The following is a 20,501-nucleotide window of genomic DNA, read 5'->3' as shown; positions in this document are numbered from 1 at the left end:
ATTCCAGGTTGCTATGAGTCAGAATCAACTGGAAGGCAGTAGGTGTTGTTGTTGTTACTTGCTTTGTGCATGTGTGTATATACGTAGAGAGAGAACAAAGGAAGGAGACCCGATGGCACTGTTGGGTAGACATTGGACTGCTGACCACAAGGCCATGTGTTCAAACCCACTAACCACTTCAAGGGAGAACGATTAGGCTATCTGCTCTCATAAATATTTACTAACTCAGAGACCATAGATGGGGTCATTATGAGCTGGAACTGACTCAATGGCTGTGGATTTAGAAGAACTATTTTGGGCTCCACGCCTGTTGGAATCAGTCCAATAATAGCTGATCAAGTAAAACCATAAGAGACCTGAACTTTTAAAACGTGGGAGATCTGGAATGCGAACCAGAGTGGGAAGGATTACCAGTCAAAACCTTGAAAGGGGAGACTCAGAAGAGGCAGTCTTCCGAGCTATTTCAGGAGCCTGGCGTGTGACACTGGATCATTGCCTGAACTCTGGAAAGCAATACACAGTCAAATGGTGTGGCTGGTCTGCAACTTTGAGTCATATACTACCATGTTCGCCTCATCCGGGGAAGAGATTTGGTTGCTATTCAACATGCACACTACCTTTATTTTCTCAGACTCGGGAGATTAAGTTTCTAGCAGTGTTTGATCCCATAATGTTTCCCATACCTATTACAGTAACAGCTTCCCCACACTTTAAAAATCTGAGTCTATTCCACATCGTTGTGTTAATCATGACTAAACCAGACAGAACTGGTTCAAAGACCTGATGTTTTCATCTTTTATCCCCAGTTCCTTAAACAAAGCCTAGGTCAGCCTCAGACAAGGGATTAATGCTCATAAGTAGTGTGATATTTCTCACTGTCTTGTGAATAACATACAACAGTGAAGCTATTACAAAAGCGAGGAATTGTGATTTGAAATGCTCATCAATAGGTATCTTATGTTCCTATTGTTATCCGCACAAGCTTAAACCCAGACACCGCTCAAAAGCATTCTTTGGCTCTGCCTACATAGGCAAAGGAAGAAGCAGCAGCAAAGTGGAGACTTTCTGATTATTCATTTAATTAAAAAAACAAACAATTATCTAAATTGGTGATTCAAACCACAAGAGCATATGGACTTGAATTACTTGGTTTGGCTGTTTGCAATGATCAAATCACTTAGATTGCTCTCTACCCCCTTTCACCTTGGACGTGGGTCCTCCAAGGTGTTTCTCACCCCTCTGAGATGCGATTAACAAGTGAACAGAACCCCATAAGGTTCTCTTTATGCACATAACAAGCCTCGGGCTGTTGAAAACGTTAAGTGCCTGAACTCTGGCTCTTTCAAGAAAGGTTGCATCTGTGTTAGGTTATATGCGTGGGCTCATCCATCCAACCCCATGCATTTATTTAATCAGTGAACTGCCCATTAGGCACAGACTCTCTGCCACATGTTAACTATATGACCCCGAGCAAGATAGACAAGATCCCCAACTTCAGGAAGCTCAGTCTAACAGAGACAGGACCACAAAGACAGAGTGTGACAGGTGCCAAAACAGGGAGAGGGTGCAGAGCCTCTGAAAGCCCGTGGGAATGCCTGACTGCTTCTGGGGATTTTTTTCCCAGAAATTTGAGCAGTAGTTTCTACAGAAAAATTCCTATAACTGAAAGAAATAATGGATCACCAAAGTGTTGCCGCTCTTGATCATATTCACTTCAGGATTGCCCTTATTGAACATGGGTCCTGACCGTTCAAACAACTTACCCTGTCCTCTGGAACATCGTGAACCTGTCCGGATGGCTGTGCAGTTGCTGAGGTCAAAGTTAACAAAGGTTGTGTTTGATATCATCAGCTCCCACCTTTTGGGAGTTTTAATCCCTGCAGCCATGCACACACTCTCCTGGGATGTAGAGAGAGGGGGAAGGAGAAGGAACGGGAGAAGGGGAAGGACAGAAAGGGAGCGAGAGGAAGAGAAGGGGAAGGAAGAGGGAAGGAAAGAGAAATCAAACTAAGAAAATTGCCACGTGAAATACCATTTAAGGAACAAAATTAAAAACTAAAGACAGCGAGAAAATATTTGCAAATCACATCTCCAATAAAGCGCTTGGATACACAATATGGAAAGGAGTCTGAAAACTTGAAAGGTAACCCAATGTAAACATCTGGAAAGGCCCCTGAAAGACACCCCATCAAAGAGAGTGTTGAGACGGGAAATAAGCACATGGGGGCAGAAATTCATCATCAGTAACCATTCTTGGGGCGGTTGGGTTAGTGCCATCTCACAGGAAGTGACCCTGTGGGAGCAGAACTGCTTCTGAGTGTTTCCAGGGATGGCACTCTTTATGGACGCATGCTGCCACGTTGCCAAAGAGTGAATGGAGGGTTTGAACTGCTGGTTTTTCAGTTAACAGTCAAGTGCTGACGAGTGTATCACCAGGGATCCTATTAACTATTGGGGATATATACTGAAGACCACAATGAGATACACTACACATCTATGAACACCCAGATCCCATTGCTGTCTCAGAGATTCTCACTCATAGCCTCTCTATAGGGCAGTGGTTCTCAACCATCCTAATACCATGATGACCTTTTAATACAGTTCCTCATGTTGTGGTGACCCCCCAACCATAAAATCATTTTCATTGCTACTTCATAACTGTAATTTTGCTACTGTTATGAATCATAATGTAAATATCTGGTATGCAGGATGTATTTTCATTGTTACAAATTGAACATAATTAAAACATAATGATTAATTACAAAAGCAATATGTAATTATATATTGTGAAATATTTATTGCTAATTACAAATAAATGGAAATTTGTCTGGAAGCATGGTGTAGCATGGGTAACTGTTTTAATATAACAACAGTAAACTATATTGCTACATTTTGCAACAGTATGCATGAAAAGCCAACATCAGTGCTAAGGTTGAGATAGTTTCTTTCTCACCAGAGCAGAAATTCTCAGGGCAGTCTTTGCAAGAGTACATCTTCCACAAGTCTACTTCTGTATTTAGACTTGATAACCAACAAGCGGAAAAACCCTGTTTTACAAAGATATGTTGTTGGAAATGGAAGAAACTGCAACACAGTCGCAGACAGAACAGGATATGACTGCAAACACTTGATCCAGAATTTTGTAACTGGCATGGTAGAGAAATCAATTCTTGCTGCACTGCTGTTAGTAAGTTCAATGAACTCCTCTTGTGCTGTCTCAGGAACATCTCAAACTTTGATTGTGAATGGGCTTCTGGCAAGTGCAAATGGGGTGTCAGGTAGATTTGGAAAGTACGATGTAATTTCTTCAGCAAGCATGGGCAAGTGCTCTTTCACAGAAATTATCATCATAACTCTTTTGTCTGGTTCAATGTCATGTTCCTCAAAGTAAGCAGAGAAGGTAGGCAACATGTAAATTTTATTTTCATCCATTTTTTGTTGTTGTTTCCAAAGCTGAAGTTTCATTTGGAATGATCGGAGCTTTACAGACAAATCGAGGCAGGCAGCATGTGGTCCTTGCAATAATAAATTTAACTCATTCAAAATGGCAAAGATGTCAACCAAGTAAGCTATTTACTGAAGTTCACTTTTACCGCTGAAAAGTACTTCTAATTGTGGTCTTGCTTTCTGATTAAAAAAAAATTTGAGTTCATCACGATGCTCAAAAACATGTTTTTAAACTTTTCCTTTTGACAACCATCTCAGTTCAGTGTGAAAAAGAAGAGCATTATTCAGTGCACCCAACTTGCTGCACAGTTGCAAAAATAGTCAACTGTCTACAGTGCTCGCCTTTACAAAATTGACAGAATTTATTATGCTTTTCTTTACTTCTTGAAACTCTTGTGGCAGCATCTTCATTGCTAATACATGCCGATGAATCATACAGTGAGTTCCGCTGACTTTTGGTGTCTCAATCAGTACCAAATTTTGAAATCCAGATCGACATCCTAGCAGAGCTGGAGCACCATCTGTGCAAACACCACAAACCTTTTCCCAAGAGATCTTATGCTCTTTCAGAAATGAACCAACTGGGTCAAATACATCACGTGCAGTAGTTGTCATTTCAAGAAGTTTCAAAAAAAGACACTCATCTTTAAAGTCGCCATCATTAATATACCTCACGTAAACCAGTAACTGTAAGCAGTTTGCAAAGTCTGTAGATTCATCAAGCTGGATGCTATATATTGGAAGTGGAGCAGATTTAATTTCCTGGATTACCTAATCAAGAATATCAGCAGATGTGTTATCTAGTCTTCTGTGGACAGTGTCATTAAAATAAGGAAACTGCACTCAATTTCATAAAAGATTCATCTCCAATCATAACTCGAACAATGCCTTTTGCCACAGGCAACAATAAATCATGTGGTTTTGTAGTTATGGCGATTCTGAGTGCCACCAAATAAGAAGCTTCAATGACTGCTATGTTCCATTTGTACTTGCCACCAGTGTCAAGTCTGGCTTTCTTGAGTCCATCAGCTTTGCTTCTAAAATAGGTGGAATCCTTGCCAGCAAAGCTCAGATGTTTGCTACCAAAATGGCACTTTAGTTTATTCAGCTTGGCAGATTTGGCTGCTGTAGAACTTAACAACAAATAACTCATTGCAGTTTCTCAATTTTTGCTGTAATTATTGAGGTAAAACCATACTGTAAAAAATCCTCACTATATTTTCTTTTCTAATGTTCTTCTCTACACAATCCATTGTCATTGGATGGTTTGCTAGTGAGAATATATAACAATGGGATTAATAATACAAAAGATGATAGATGGCATAGTTCAGTCAATACAGTTCATAAAAGTTTCCTATTATTTACCACTCTAGTGTCCCATGGTACACTCATATATATTTATTTTGCAGTAGTTGGTGATTTTCCAGTTCATGGTTTTACATTTACCCAGTAAGTATAATTCATGAAGTATTGTTTAACCTTCAATTCTGCTGCTTTCAACATAGTGGCTGCTTTTATCAGAGTAGCTGCTTTCAACACAGCAGCTGCTTTCTACACAGTAGCTGCTCTCCACACATGTATGACTGGTCCGAATCGGTTATGGGGGCACAGGTCAGTAACCCACACAAAGGGAGAGTATTGTTTATATCTCCACAGGGAAAGAGGGACCAAACTTCAACCCAGTGCTCCAAGATGTTAATGCAACATGCTGGCATGGAGTAGGGAACCAGTGGAGAGTTCTGAGGGGCCAGCTTCAATCCCAACTATTACATGGACACCTGCCCCTTCCCCCAGAAAAATTTATTTCAAAGGACAGCATTGAACCTGCAGCTCCAGGAGCAGGACATATCTGATCAGAGCACATGGACACAGATGAAGGGGGAGAAGGAGAAGGAGTGGGGCACATCCTGGCCCACCAGGCCTTGAGGATGATGTTCCCGATTAGAGCAGCCAGTACACAGAGAGAACCATATTGCCCACCCCACTATGAGACATGACGCCCCTCACTGACCCACAGCCCTACAGGGGACAACACTGGAGACACAGTGTGGTAACTGTGCCCAATCTGATCCTGCCACACCAAGGCAAAACACTGAGGGGTGCAACAGAACAGCATGGGAACAGAGCAGTGAGGTCCCCAGCAAATGCTGAAGATGGACTTTGGGGCCAGGGTGTGCTTCCCTAACAGAAATGGAATGGAAAACACCCCTAAGGGCCAAACACACTCCTTGAACTAACTACAAGCTTTTCTTTCTTGTTGTGTTTTATTTTGTTTGTTTTTTTTTTGTCATGGGTTTGTTGCTGTTGTGGTTTTGTTGTATATTGCTGCTTGGTTTTGCTCTGTCTTGTTTTTGTGCATGTTATTTTCTCTGTGGGTCTGTCTGAATAAAATAGGCTGGATGAACAATCTGGAGAAGAAAACAATGGGACAGACAGTTCCAGGGGGAACTGGGGGGAAAGGAAGTGGTGTTAACAAATCCAGGGACAAGGGAACAACAAGTGATCCAAATCAGTGGTGAGGAGGGTGTAGGAGGCCTGGTAGGACGTGATTAAGGGTAATGTAACCAAGAGGAATTACTGAAACCCAAATGAAGATTGAGCATGATAGTGGGACAAGAGGAAAGTCAAAGGAAATAGAAGAAAGAGCTGGGAGGTAAAGGGCATTTATAGAGGTCCAAATAAAGGCATGTACATATGCAAATGTATTTATATATGAGGATGGGGAAATAAATCAATCTGCATATATTTATAGGTTTAGTATTAAGGTAGCAGAAGGATATTGGGCTTCCACTCAAGTACTCCCTCAATGCAAGAATACTTTCCTCTATTCAATTGGCATTCTATGATGCTCACCTTCCTGACACAACCGTTGAAGACAAAGCAGGTAAATAAGAAAATGTGATGAAGAAAGCAGATGGTGCCGGCTATCAAAAGATATAGCATCTGGGGTCTTAAAAGCTTGAAGGTAAACAAGTGGCCATCTAGCTCAGAAGCAACAAAGCCTACATGAAAGAAGCACACCAGCCTGTGTGATCACGAGGTGCTGAAGAGATCAGGTATCAGGCATCATCAGAATAAAATATCATATCATAGAGAATGAAGGGGAGTACGGAGTGGAGACCCAAAGCCCATTTGTAGGCCTCTGGACATCCCCTTACAGAAGGGTCTTGGGGAGGAGGCAAGCCAGTCAGGGTGTGATGTAGCAATGATGAAACATACAACTTTCTTCTACTTCCTAAATGCTTCCTCCTCTCCCACTGTCATGATTCCAATTCTACCTTACAAATCTGGCTAGACCAGAGGATATATACTGGTACAGATAGGAACTGGAAACACAGGGAATCCAGGGCAGATGAACCCTTCAGGACCAGTGGTGTGAGTGGCGATACTAGGAGGAAGGAGGGAGAGTGGGTTAAAAAGGGGGAACAGATTACTAGGATCTACATGTGACCTCCTCCCTGGGGGACCGACAACAGGAGAGTGGGTGAAGGGAGTTGTTGGACAGGGCAAGATATGACAAAACAATAATTTATAAATTATCAAGGGTTCATAAGGGAGGGGAGTGCGGGGAGGGAGGTGAAAATGAGGAACTAATTCCAGGGACTTAGGTGGAGAGCAAATGTTTTGAGAATGATGAGGGCAATGAATGTACAAATGTGCTTTACACAATTGATGTATGTATGGATTGCGATAAGAGTTGCATAAGCCCCTAATAAAATGATTCTAAAATATAAGTACATTATGATGCCAACCCTGTCACATACACCTGTATTTCTATGGGATATATGTGATGGGGTTGGCGTGATGATGTCATCACACTGGGTACTCATATATGTGGGCATATCTGCATATGTGGGTATATCTGCATGTAGGCGGACCTGACTGGAGACTGACAGAGGAGAAGTGTCTCGGTTCCTAAGACCATATGTATATTCTGAGGGTCTTATGTGACCCCTATGAAAGGGTTGTTCGACCCCCAAAATGGGTCATGACCCATAGGTTCAGAACCACTGATACAGGGCATAGTAGATCTTTCCCATGAGGTTCCAAAAGTTATCATTTTGTATGAAATCAAGCAGCCACATCTTGCTGTGGCAGACTAGTGAGTGTGTTAGAACAACCAGTTTTCTACTAGCTTCTGAACACGTAACCATTGCACAACCAGGGCACCTCAGACATTTATTAGAATGGCGAAACCTGAAAACCGTGTTTCTGCTCACTGGTAATGAAGATGAGAAGCAAGTGAAACTTTCATACACTGGTAGTGGGAATCCAGAGCAGTCCAACTACTCTGGAACATAACTTGGCAGTTTCTTATAACGTTCATTATATTCTTCCCATGCCAAAAACTAGTCAAAGTCACTGTCACAGAATCAGTGCTGACTCATGGAGACACTACAGGACAAGGTAGATCTACCCCCTGTAATTTTCTGAGATGGCTAACTCTTACAGGAGTGCAAAACCCCGGTTTTTCCCCAAGCAGTGGCTAGTGGTTTCGAACTGCTGACCTTGTAGATAGTAGCCCGACTCATAACCATTACCCTCAGTAATTCAACTCCTCAATATAGATCCTCATCCGCAGTCATCCAGTTAGTTCTGGCTCATAGCCACCCTACAGGACAGAGTTGAACTGTCCCACAGGGTCTCCCATGTTGGAATCCATGTTCAAACTGCCAGACATTCGTCAGCTGTTGAGTGCTTAATCATCACATTCCCAGTGCTCCTTTTAAATGGAATATGCCTTATAAAACTTTGGCTTGCTTACTTTGCACACATCATTAGGAAAGACCCATGGAGAGAGGACAGGTTTGGTAAAGTAGAAAGCCAGAGAAAATGAGTAGAACACTACTAATAAGATGGATTGAAACGAAAGCCTAAACATATAAAAGATCACGGAGATGAGTTATAATTGAGAACGCTTCCTTCGGTTGTAACACAAATTCACCATGAGTCATAACTGACATGAGGACAACTAATAATGACATTAACACTAAAAGAGCAAATTACTTCAACAAACAAAAACAGCCTGACATAAGAGTTTAATAATTTTATAACCATTTATATGAACTTTCATAATTTCACTTATATGAGGTTCAAAAGGACTATATTACTAGAAGTCGGATAATGGTTCCCTTTGCCTGGAAATTGGGACATGGACTGGAAAGAAACTCCAATGGACTTCCGAGAATCTGGTAATATTTTCTCTGTTGATCTGGGTGGTTCATTTATAATTTGTTCGCTTTTCTCCATAAATATTATATTACTATAAAACATTTGTTTTTAAAAGGTAAAACAAATAACAAAGAAGAGTAGTATGAAAGATTATAATAGACTAAAGAAAGAAATTAATGAAATATAAACCCCAAATGCAAACTCACAGCCATGGAATCAATTCTAATTCATCGCAATCCCACAGGACAGAATGGAACTGTCCCTTCAGGTTCCTGAGACTATAAAGGAGGCACCCTCATCTTGCTGCTGTTGAGCAACCAGTGGGTTTAAACTTCCAATCTTGCAATAAACAGTTCATCGAATAGCTCACCAGGCTACCAGGGCTTCTTAAAGAAATGTAAGCCTTTATTTCTCAGGTGAAGCTTAATAGTAGTGTTAATTTGAATTTCTTTCTGGTAGATGCTGCTGAAGCAGTTCCAACTCACAGTGACCCTGTGTGCAACAGACAGAATCACTGCCTGGTTCTCTGCCATTCTTACAGTTATGTTTGAGCCTATTGTCACAGACACCGCATCAGTCTCTCAAATTGAGGGTCTACTGCCTCTTTGCTAAATCTCTACCATGCATGATGTCCCTTTACAGGGACTGTTCCCTCCTGATGACTTTTTCCAAGTATGTGAGACAAGTAGCACCATCCTTATGTCTTAGGAATAGTCTGGCTTAGTTAAGGCAAATATCCATGTTAAATAATTGTGACAAATAATACTCATAACAGAGTAAATAGCTTTCAAAATATATATACATATTTACTCACTGGAAATTATTTCTTTATATAACATATAATGGGATAGATATATGATTCAATGCAAGACCATTTACATTCGGAAAATAGAAGGACAAGGACAAGAAAATAGACTGTCAACAGGAAGCACAAAGTAGGCTGCTAGAAACAAATGCAAATATATGAGAGACATCAGCATGTGGATGGTAATTGAAACCACAAGAGAAAATTAGATTTCTCCCAGGGAGAGCAAGTATATTGAGAAGAGAAGACACTATGCAATAGAAAAATTTTAAAGGAAAAAAAAATCAAAGGTCCAGATTGAGGAAGACAAAAACGCAAGCGAAAATAAGAAGCAAGTCCTAGAAAACAAGAGGGAGAATTAAGCAGCCCCATCAGCATGCTTCTAAATAGATGTGTTTTTAAGCTCAAAGTAACTACATGAACAATGAAAGACAATCATCCTAAAGGTAGTTCCCAAAGTAGAATGGCAATAATGTAGATCCAGGAACATATTTTAGGAAGAGGAAGGTGATGGTGGTTAGACAGAACAATGGAACAGGTAGAAATGCTGACCGCCCATCAACCAGGATGCATAGTGATGCTGCAAGCCTCCTTTTGTGTCTTGTACTCTAATTAGCGCCATCTTGATAATTATCCTCCCAGGTACACCAATGGGAAAAATAAAATCCTTTTAATCATGAGAAAGTTCTTCCAGAATTAGAATTTACTTTAGAATATGGCTTACTGATAATTGTGGACCACCAATTATAGGTGGGCAGGTGATTGAAAAATGACCAAATTCTCTGAATATCTGAATGCCTAAAGAAATGGCAAACACATAGACAATAATAGGTCAAGTAGGATTTTTTAGTAACAAGCAGATTTTATGTATCTTTTTTAAGCAACTGACATAAACACATAACATACTGTATTAAAAATTAAACTCACTGCCATCAACTGGATGCTGACAAATAGAGACTCTATAGGACAGAGTAAACTGTCCCATAAATTTTCTGTTAACTCTTTACAGGAATAGAAACCTTGTCTTTTCCCCGAGGAGTGGCTGGTGGTTTTTAACTGCTGACTCTGCAGCCGGAAGCCCAATGCATATCATTACACCACCTCAAGTGAAAATTAATAAATATTTTGTTGTTTGCATTCTAGATTACTCCAAACCATTCATTGGCTATTATGTAAGACCTATTTCAAGTATGGGGACAAATGTTAAATGGCATATCCTATATTCAATTAACCCAAGAATCCTCTTTTCCATGAAAGCCATTTGTTTTGAGAAAATAAGAGTATTGGATAGAGTACTGGACCAGGAGTGGGAGGATATGAAGGTGGTCCTAGCTTTATGGGAGCTTGTCTAGCAATAATAGGCATGAATCTTGAAATAGTCATTGGGCTTCTCAAAACCTTCCTTTCTTCACCTGTAAATTCAAGAACTAGATGTCCCTGGGTAGTACAAACCCTTATACCCTTGGCTACTCACTGACAGGTAGGTGGTTCAAATCCAGTAGTCTGCTTCTGAGAGGTCATAGTCAGTCAGCTTCTGAGAGGTCGCAGTCAGTCTGCTTCTGAGACGTCATAGTCAGTCAGCTTCTGAGAGGTCACAGTCAGTCGGCTTCTGAGAGGTCACAGTCAGTCAGCTTCTGAGAGCTCATGGTTTTGAAAACTCTGTGGCGGGGCTCTACTCAACACCAACTGGCTCAATTCAGGAATTCGAATTTGATCATCTCTTAAGTTATATGCTGAAGTTAGCTTTAAAATTTCATGCTTTTGAGATAAGTATGGATAGCCCGCATCCACATTTCTGCTGCAATCAAAGTTAGAAGTTAGCTTAATTCTTTCCTTCAAGATCTATCTTCTTGTATTATTACTGTTAAGGGATTGAGACCTTCCGCTGCCCTGCATTCCTGCTGAGTCAGGCCCTACAGATATGATTATATTGTAATATCTCATAATAAACACATTTTTGTCACAATATGCCAGTCCTCATTAATTATGATATCTTTTGAATGCCAATTAAGATATTGTGACATTGATTTAACAGGGCAGTTTAGATATTCAATTTAATGGGATTTTGTTTTTAGCATAAACTATAAAGTTTCTAAGTTTAAGGACCTTTGCTCTGCAAATATTATGGATTAGCAATCTGGGTCTCCTGTCTTAAAAAAAAGATAGCCTAAGTAGAAAAAATGGAGCCCTGGCAGCATAATGGTCATGAATTGGGCTGTGATCCACAAAGTTAGCAGTTCAAAACCACTAGCCGCTTGAAGGGAGAATGGGCTCTCTACTTACTTAAGGAGTTACAGCCTCTTTAACCCATCTGGACAGTTCTACCCTGTCCCAGAGAATCACTATAAGTCGGCTTTCACTGGATGGCCGTGAGATTTGAGTGAAATAGAAGAGAAAATGAAAACTGGCATCTACTGGCCTCCTAAAAGGGTGGCTTAAAGGACATTTAACTAGGACAAGTTTGGCAATGAGCACAGGAAAACATAAGCTTAATAAGAGAATGATTTTTATAAGCATGACTAGTAAATAATCTCCACAGGAAAGTACACACATCGATAATTAGCATTCCAATGGGAAAAATACTTCAGAAACTAAAGAGTGTCCCTTCCTTTGTTCCAAGCCACCCTGTAGAAAGGTCTCTGTATGTGAGATCTGTGTGGCAATGTGATGACCAATCGATGTCCACACAAGAATGTAGGGCGCCCTAGGTTTGACACCTAAGCAGTAGCCATGACTTTCTCTTCAGGAGAGTAGTACTCGGTATCGGAGAAGTATCTGCCTAGTCTTCATTCTGGTTCTAGAGCCATCAAATGCCTGAGAAACTGTCTATAGTAACAGTAGGACTTTCACAATATAAAAGCAGAAGTGATGGGCTACTAACCACAAAGCTACCAGTTCAAAACCACCAACCATTCCTCAGGAGAAACATGAGGCTCTTTACTCCCCTAAAGAAGTCCAGTCACCGAAACCCAAGGGGTAGTTCTACACTATCGTATTGGATAGCTGTGATCTGGAATCAGCTTGATGACCGTGAGTTTAGAGCTTGGTTTAAGAACTTACATAAATCTGAGTACACCATAGCAAACTCTAAGTATCATCATGCGCTTGGATCCTAGTTTTGTTATACCTGGTTAGGGTATAAAGTTCCAGTACTCAGTGGCTATCCCCAAAGTGGGAGGTTTGAGTCAATCGGAAGAACCCAGGAAGAAAGACCTGCAGATCTCCTTCTACAAAGGCAGCTGTTGGAATTTGTATCGAGTACAGTTCCTGCAATGAAGGGGGTATTTAACATGGCTCTTCAACACTGCCTTTGCTATTCCCGCCATGCAACTTTCCTAATAAGCCTGGGTAAGGAAGTAGTGGGAAATACTGATTGGATTGTATGATGTATCTGAATGTTAATGGGGTTCATTGCGATTGCCATCGTACAAGCAGGGACGGGGGATTTCCCTACCAGCAAGCAAGAAGAGCCAGGTGTAGAACAGTGGCATGCCCCTCAGGCATTTATTGGTAGCCCTTCAAAAGTTTTATAACATTGCTCTAGCAGAGCAGAGGCCAGGCCAGGCCAGGAGGTTGAACACCAGGGAGAAACGTGTCTACAGGTACACTAGAGAAGAAACAGCCCTGACACAGCCCTGACTGAGCAACTGTGTCCTGGGCACTTTCCAACTGAATTGTACCTCTGAACTGTAACCTGTTAACTTCCTTAGCAAACTCCATAGTAGTGAGCCTTGTCTCTGTGGCCATGCCCATGAACTATCACCCCCAGCCACAGAAGTAGAGTGCTTTGAGAGGAATAGTTGGTGTCCAAATAGGGGAAAGGAATGGGGAGTAGCTGGCAGCATGTTTGACCTAGTGACACTCTGTCTTAGGTGCCAGAAGAGGTCAAAGTAGGCTCCCACCCCATTTTCACAATCCTATTCTGACACATGGGGTTGACTCAACAGTAATGGGGGGCTGGTACCTTTCTCTTGGAGGGTATCCTGAATGGAGCAAGTTCTCCATAAACAAAAGTTTGATACAGAGAAGTGACATGGAATCATGTTACTCCATAATCCAGTGAGGGTAGAGAAAAATGACCTAAATAAATAGATTTATTACATCATTTGCACAAATATTTTTAAACTCTATGTAAATAACTTGGAAAATAAGTTAGGCCCTGTATAACTTCTGTGAACCCATGTCATTAAAACCATGTGCATATTTGAAAGATCAATATTTTACCGCTGCTACAAGTGAGAAGCTCCTCTAGCTTTTACCAGTTAAATATGAGAGTTGCTAAAAAATGCTATTAAATTGCACATCCAGATCCACCAGGGAGCCCAGAACATATGATTCTGTTTTTATTGAACAACTTAAAACCACCCCACTAATGCACTTACCTTGTGGGCAAAGCGACCAAGGAATAAGCTGTCAGTAACTGAAGTGTTCGCATCGCTTTCCAAGATGTCAATCCCAAAATCTCTGCATGAATACACTTGAAAGTTGTTTAAGTGAAGATTGCTACTTCTAAAAATCTATAAAATAACAGCATATGTTATGGCTAAGGTCTTCTGCTGAGTATTTCTTTCAGGATTCTTGTAGCTTCTTGAATTATTGATCATGTATAAATAAGCATATGATACTATATTCAAACAGCTTTTGCCTATCAATATCTTTACAGCCATCCCAAAGTTGCCACGAGGTCAGTACTAAGTGGTCCCCTTTGGTATCATCCCTCCACACTTTTCAGTTCTCCTCATGATACTGATTATGAAGGTCAATACGAAGTCCCTACATATCTAAAATAAAGCTGTAGTAGCCAACTACATTACAAAACTAATGAAGAAAAGCAGAACACCCAAGAATTTAGAATTTCCCTCAGTTTAATGCTTATTAAAATTGTCAGAATCTTACAAATGTGAGATAGATAATTCAGCATGAGGACAGAGGCACTGTTGCCTAAACAGGGCTGGAATATTAACAAGATGTTGTCAGCCTGATAGGCAGAAACCTGGGTTTTCAGTTAGTTCTTGAAATAGGTAATTATGTGATTTGAGGCAAGACATTTAACCTCATTTAGGCTTCTGTTTAAACAACTTTAAGATCTGGGTGAAGATCCTGAGTAGCATATAACCTCACATAGTCATTCCGTGTTCATTAAATTAATGATTACATTCATGTCTTTTGCTGGAAATGTTGCATTAAGACCAAATTATCTTTGATTTATCATGGTATAGTTCTTCTAGTTGTCAACTGGTCTGGCTTGAATTTTCAAGTACTGAATAACTCCTGTTCCCTATTATACATACATTCATCTAAAGTATTTTTTTTCTTTTTGGTTAAATACAAAGATAGCTCATTGAGAGACACAGGATTATTTAAGCAATCCATATGCTATCTAAATGGAAGACTTGATCATTGCTATAACCTAATTATAGGCATCAGTCCAAGTGCTATGAATTAGTCTTACATTCAATAATATTATCCTACAATTACCTGGGAAACTGCTGATTTACCAGGAAATCAAAAGATAAAAGCAAAATGCACCAATTTTTGGTGTGATTGTGAGCTTTCACAATGTAATTGCATCTCTCTCTTCATTTTCTGAATTATCACTCTGCATTTCTGAGACGTGGTGAAAATGGAATATTTTTCTCAATTCCAGTTAAATACATACAGAAGGATTACATTGCCAGAGTGGGCATCCAGCAACTTAACTGCATAATCTTAGCAAATCAAGCATCTCCTTCGATGTTTCAACAAAAGGATGGGACCCACAGTCCAGCGTTCCCATAAAGTTGTTAGGATGGTTAAATGAAAACACATGTAAGCATTAGTATTATCAAAGAGATATCAATGCATGCGTACAAAACTGGAAGTGTTATCTAACTGAATATTCTGTTCAAGAATTTATATACCCGACCTTTAATGTCTAAAGGACAATGATACAGTTAGATTTTTCTAAGATTAAAAGTTGATGAAATGCAAAAACAATATGTCTTTAAAAACCTTTTGTTGTGAATTGGATACAGTTTTGTAAAGCAGACCAGTTCTCCTTTCAACAATCCGTACACATTTTGTTTCATGTCATTGACTGCAGTCTCCACAATGTAACATCACTCATCCCACTTCCTCCCTATGCTGTCTGCTTTCATTTCTCCTTTTTCCTGCCTTTTCTGCTTTCTGGTCCTTGGTCAAATGCTGTCATTTTGATCTCAAATAATTGTTCCAAGGAGTGTCTAATCTCCCTAGTGTTATTATCCACCTTGTAGACCTGTCTACACAATGTACTTTTTGATGATTGAAAAGTCACTGTGCAGAGACATGTTTATCAACACTTAGACATATCAGCACCTTGTTTTGCCTATTAACAATGATAACAGTAACAGCTAATTGTACTAAGAATTCATAAAGATCTAGTTCTGTTGACAGAGTCTGACAAGATATGAATTGCTTCTTGACACAAGAGGAAATTCAACAAATATTTCTTGCTTGTATGAACATAGTGCTTAGGGAAACAATATGTTTTATAAAATTAAATGGGAATAGAATGGAAATAAATGGGATTTTTCCATTTTTACCCTATCTATGATTTTTGGTGTTTTATCTTGGTGAACATATGAAATAAATATCTGACTTCCTTATCATGCTTTAGTTTTATATTTTTATTCTTTTTCTCAAATTCCCTGTAAACAGTTCCTCTCTTTTGTATATGTGGCATTAGATTCCTAAGCAGCAGAGAACAAGTATATGTGCTGTTATTCTTTTTTTTTTTTTAGTATCATTTAGAGCCTATTACTATCTACATTTTACAAATGAGATAAGACAATTTAGGGGATTTTCATCAGGTCATAAAAAAGGTAACTGGGAAAAAAAAACCTAACTGTGAACAACTGGGTGTTTATAATGACTATGTACTTCAGAAGGTACCTTAGTGGAGCAATGGGTCACTGAAAGATTAGCAGTTGAAACCCACTAGTCACTCTGCAAGAGAAAGAGGAGGTCAACTGCTTTTGTACATCTGGTCCCCATGTGTTTAACAGACTAACTGATGAACTGGTGAGCGTTCAGATTTCAGCCCAGCACATCCTCACTATGCCACAAGTGCTCTGAGTGTGAATTGGTTCATTCAGCAACTATCTCACACACACTTATGATGCTTTTGGCTCTCTAAAATTATGATGATGTTCAATGATCCCCTTTTGCAGCAAATCACTACCTTTTAAATAGATATGCACAGTAAATCACTGGAAGAAAATAAACAAAGGTTCTACTAATAACAACTAAGGAAACATTTACCTGGGCACCACCTGCACTTCCCCAAACTGTAAAGTTTTGAAATAGGGTAAGTCCAGTGTCATTATCCCACGGAGGCTGAAATTCAGGGTATACAAAGAGACCGTATCTAGAAAGCAAAATAAAGAATGAGACCTAGTTAATACTGATGCTTCCTCTTCTGCTCATTGGAAAATAAAAAAGCAAAGAGAATGAATGAGGAGAGTGGAGATGAGACCTGTGAGTTCTTTGCACATGCCTCAGCCCAACCACTAGGTTACCCTCCATGACCTGCCCTGGATTGCAATAGAATGTAGGTGGCCGTGAACCCCTATTAGTCAGCCAGCCTATTTCTAGGTTGATCTCCTTCCCCTCTAGGAGAGTGGACACCTCTGCCTAGCACTTTAAGACATGAGCTTCTCTCTCTACCTTCTCTCTCTCTCCTTCTCTCTCTCTTTCTGTGTCTCTATCACACACACACACACACACACACACACACCTTAGCCCCCTACTAGAAAAGTTCCCAAACCTATAATCCTCTCACCTTCTGTTTCTCTACCTGCCAAGCCCTTCCATTTCCAGATACCATCTTCCTTTATATCCCAGGGCTACTGAGAGCTCCTGAATAAAAGCCTTAGGATGCTGAAATGTCATGACATAAACACTCATGCCCGCCTCTGAAAGCATCTCAAAGGTATTTAGCAATCTTTCATCCTCTAGTCCACGTTCCTTGTCATTTCCAGGATGGCAAGGCGATTGCACTATTATTCTCAGAAGTATTGGTAACTATTCATTATTGACGTACTAGGTCCCCAAAGCCCCCCTGGTAGTGCAGTGTTTAAGGACTTCACTGGTGACCAAGTGGTCTGAGGTTTGAACCCACTATCCCATCCATGGGAGAAAGATATGGACATGATTGTCTTCTTCCATAACGATCAGACCAAAAAGAAGATCCATTGTCAACTAGCTGTTTTCAACTCATATCAGCCCCAGAGAACTGAGTAGGACTGCTCCCTAGAGCAGCAGTTCTCTACCTCCTGATGCCTCCACCCTTTCAGACAGCTCCGCATGTGGTGGTGACCCCCAACCAGAACATTATTTTCGTTGCTACTTCATCACTGTCATTTTGCTACTGTTATGAATCGGGTGACCCCTGGGAAAGGGTCCTTTGACCCCCAAAGGTTGAGAACTGCTGCCTTAGAATTCCCAAGGCTGTCAATCCTTGTGGAAGCCTTGGAAGCTCTATGAGACCATTTCACGCAGTCATACAGAGTAGCTATGAGACGGAAACAACTCAAAGGCAGCAAGTTTGAGTGTTTTTGCTTGTGTACTCGGTTCCAAATGCTGACTTAGGTCTACTCTATGACTCATTCCTAACTCTCAGACCAAACCTTCATTCCCTCCACAGAAATAAAGGATTTGACTATTTTTTAAAATGGGAGGGAATTCACTAGAACCCACCTCAATGAAAACAATGGTGAGGGTGACGCATGGCCAGGCAGTGTCTCATTCTGTTCTGGAAGTTAGAATCAACTCAATGGCAATTAACAACAACAACAGACCCCAGATCTGAACAAACTTTGAAGATGCATTTTTCCCATGCTTCCTGACTCTTATGCCCTACTGCGCTTCCCCATTCCCTTGTTCTTAGTAATGACATGATAAAGAGGTCAACATGATTGAAAGTCCCTCTATCCTCCTCCTAATTATCAGAAGCATCACTCCCTCTTTACAGTGTGTACATTATATAAGCCACAGACGTCAAGTCTGTCCCAGCTCATAGTCACCCAATGGGGAAGAGTAGAATGCTACCTTTACCAAGGCTGCAATTTTTTATGGGAACAGCCAACCTCATTTTTACCCAAGGAGTCGCTGGGGCATTATAACTACTGACCTTGCTATTAACAGCCCATTACATATCAAAGGAGACTACCAGGACTCCATTTCAGATTACATAATTGCATATTTATATTACTGCACCATTATACTAGGTAATATGCAGAATCCAGGCACAAAACCACTTCGGTTCCAGACCCCATGCAATCAAGCCTCCCAGTGCCAGCCCTCTTTGCCTGTTAATCCATATCTGTGGTAGGTTTAATTGTTCTAACTATTGAGTTCTCCTCTGGCCACAAAGGTGCATTCTGCCCTGTTGTATTCTCAAGGGACTGCTCTCTCTTTTCTCTTCCCTTAACCACCAAAATTCTTACACAGGAACAATGCCAAATCTCACAAAATGATGACCATGGTACCCTCTGTGTCTTGTCTAAACCATAAGCCCTATACTTCAAATACAAACAGATTCACCAAAAATTACCTTGTACAAGAATGTGCAGTGTTCTCAGTAAAGGAAAGAAGTGGAGATTGGGATGTTTGAGTAGACACAAGATGAAAGAAGTAGCCAAAGCCAGCAGCACATACTCGGTTCCCCTACAGAAATGAAAGAAGTTGAAAAATTAGCTATTTCAAGTACAAAACGGTGACTGGTGAAATAAAAAGACTATTTGGTGTGCTCATTCAACTTTTCCAGTCAATTGATCATTTTTATTAATCCATTTATTTAAAACAAACAAAAAAGAGACTTCCACTCCCTTTATCCCAGTCTTCTCAACAAACCTGTAATTTGCACCCCAATAATAGACATTTTGTATTTAAAATGCCATGTGAGCTTGCTGGTTAGAGAAGGTTGCTTGTGACATCTATCTAGGTCTCTCCTCATTCATTAGTTCATACTAGAATATGCTCAGGGGTCTCAGAAAGTTCATGGAATATTTCCATTAACTTTTCATTACATAGTTCCTCCAAATTTTTTGAAGACCTTCCTGTAATGGCTTTCAAAGGCCAAAGCTGTGTCCCTGAAGTCATGTCTTCCCAGTGTGTTTCTCTGATACGGAACAACTCGGGGAGTTTTCCTGTGAGATGAAAATTACAAGCTTAAACCGCTGATGTCTTAGCCCTGGGGTGCAGTGGGTTATTCCAAATACAACTCAAACATCCTCACTGAATTATGGTCTTGAGAGGACCAGAAGGCCAGCCCCACCAGAAGACACGATGTCCCCTCATTGACCCACAGTGCTGCAGGGGACAGCACGGGAGACACAGTGGGGGAATTGTGCCAGTCTAACCCCTCACACCAGGGCAAAACACGAAGTGAGCACAACAGAGCAGCAAGGGGAGCAAAGCAATGAAGTCCCCTGAGGAATTCTGAAAATAGACTTCACGCTCAGAGGGCAGGGTTTGGCACCTCATCAGACTCGATCCAAAAGCATACATAAAGGTCAGCAGACAAACCTGGAACTAATTTTTCTTCTTCTTTTTCATGTCTATCTATATAAGATAGGCAAGATAAACAATGCAGAGGAGAAAACAACAGGGATTGGGGGAGAGGGGGAGGTAGGGGAAAGCAAGAGGGAGCCAATAACCCCAAGGACAATGGAAAACCAAGAGATCTAAAATCAATGGTGAGGAGGGTATAGAATGCCTGGTGAGGTTTGATCAAGGGCAAAGTAGCTGACAGAATTACTGAGAACAGAAAGAATGAACATGATAGTGGGACAGGAGAAAAGTAAAAGGAAATAGAGGAAAGAACTAGGAGGCAAAAGACATTTATAGAGGTATAAATATAGGCGTGCATATATGTAAATGTATTAATATATAATGATAGGGATATAGGCCTCTGTACATATATTTATATATTAGATATCAAGGTAGCATTGGGCCTCTACTCAAGCCTACCCTCAATGCAAGAACACTTTGTCCTAATTACCTGGCATTCTGTGATGCTCAACTTCCTGACATGACCCCTGAAGTCAAAATGTGT

General features: G+C 40.5%; 1 protein-coding gene across 1 annotated transcript in view; it reads right to left on the bottom strand.

The window, feature by feature from the left end:
• PKHD1 (PKHD1 ciliary IPT domain containing fibrocystin/polyductin) overlaps nt 1-20,501 on the bottom strand; it is a 588,229-nt gene that overhangs the window by 296,139 nt on the left and 271,589 nt on the right. The window contains exons 44-47 of the mRNA XM_075554069.1: nt 18,999-19,111; nt 16,706-16,811; nt 13,807-13,941; nt 1,764-1,899 (exon numbers count right to left, since the gene is read on the bottom strand). Of these exons, the coding sequence (XP_075410184.1) occupies nt 1,764-1,899; nt 13,807-13,941; nt 16,706-16,811; nt 18,999-19,111 (490 nt within the window). The remainder of the gene's footprint in view (nt 1-1,763; nt 1,900-13,806; nt 13,942-16,705; nt 16,812-18,998; nt 19,112-20,501) is intronic.

Source organism: Tenrec ecaudatus, chromosome 7 (genome assembly GCF_050624435.1).
Source record: "Tenrec ecaudatus isolate mTenEca1 chromosome 7, mTenEca1.hap1, whole genome shotgun sequence".
In the NCBI taxonomy this organism is placed as follows: domain Eukaryota; kingdom Metazoa; phylum Chordata; class Mammalia; order Afrosoricida; family Tenrecidae; genus Tenrec; species Tenrec ecaudatus.
Note: the sequence above shows the minus strand (reverse complement) of the source record. Positions and strands in the feature narration are given on the sequence as shown.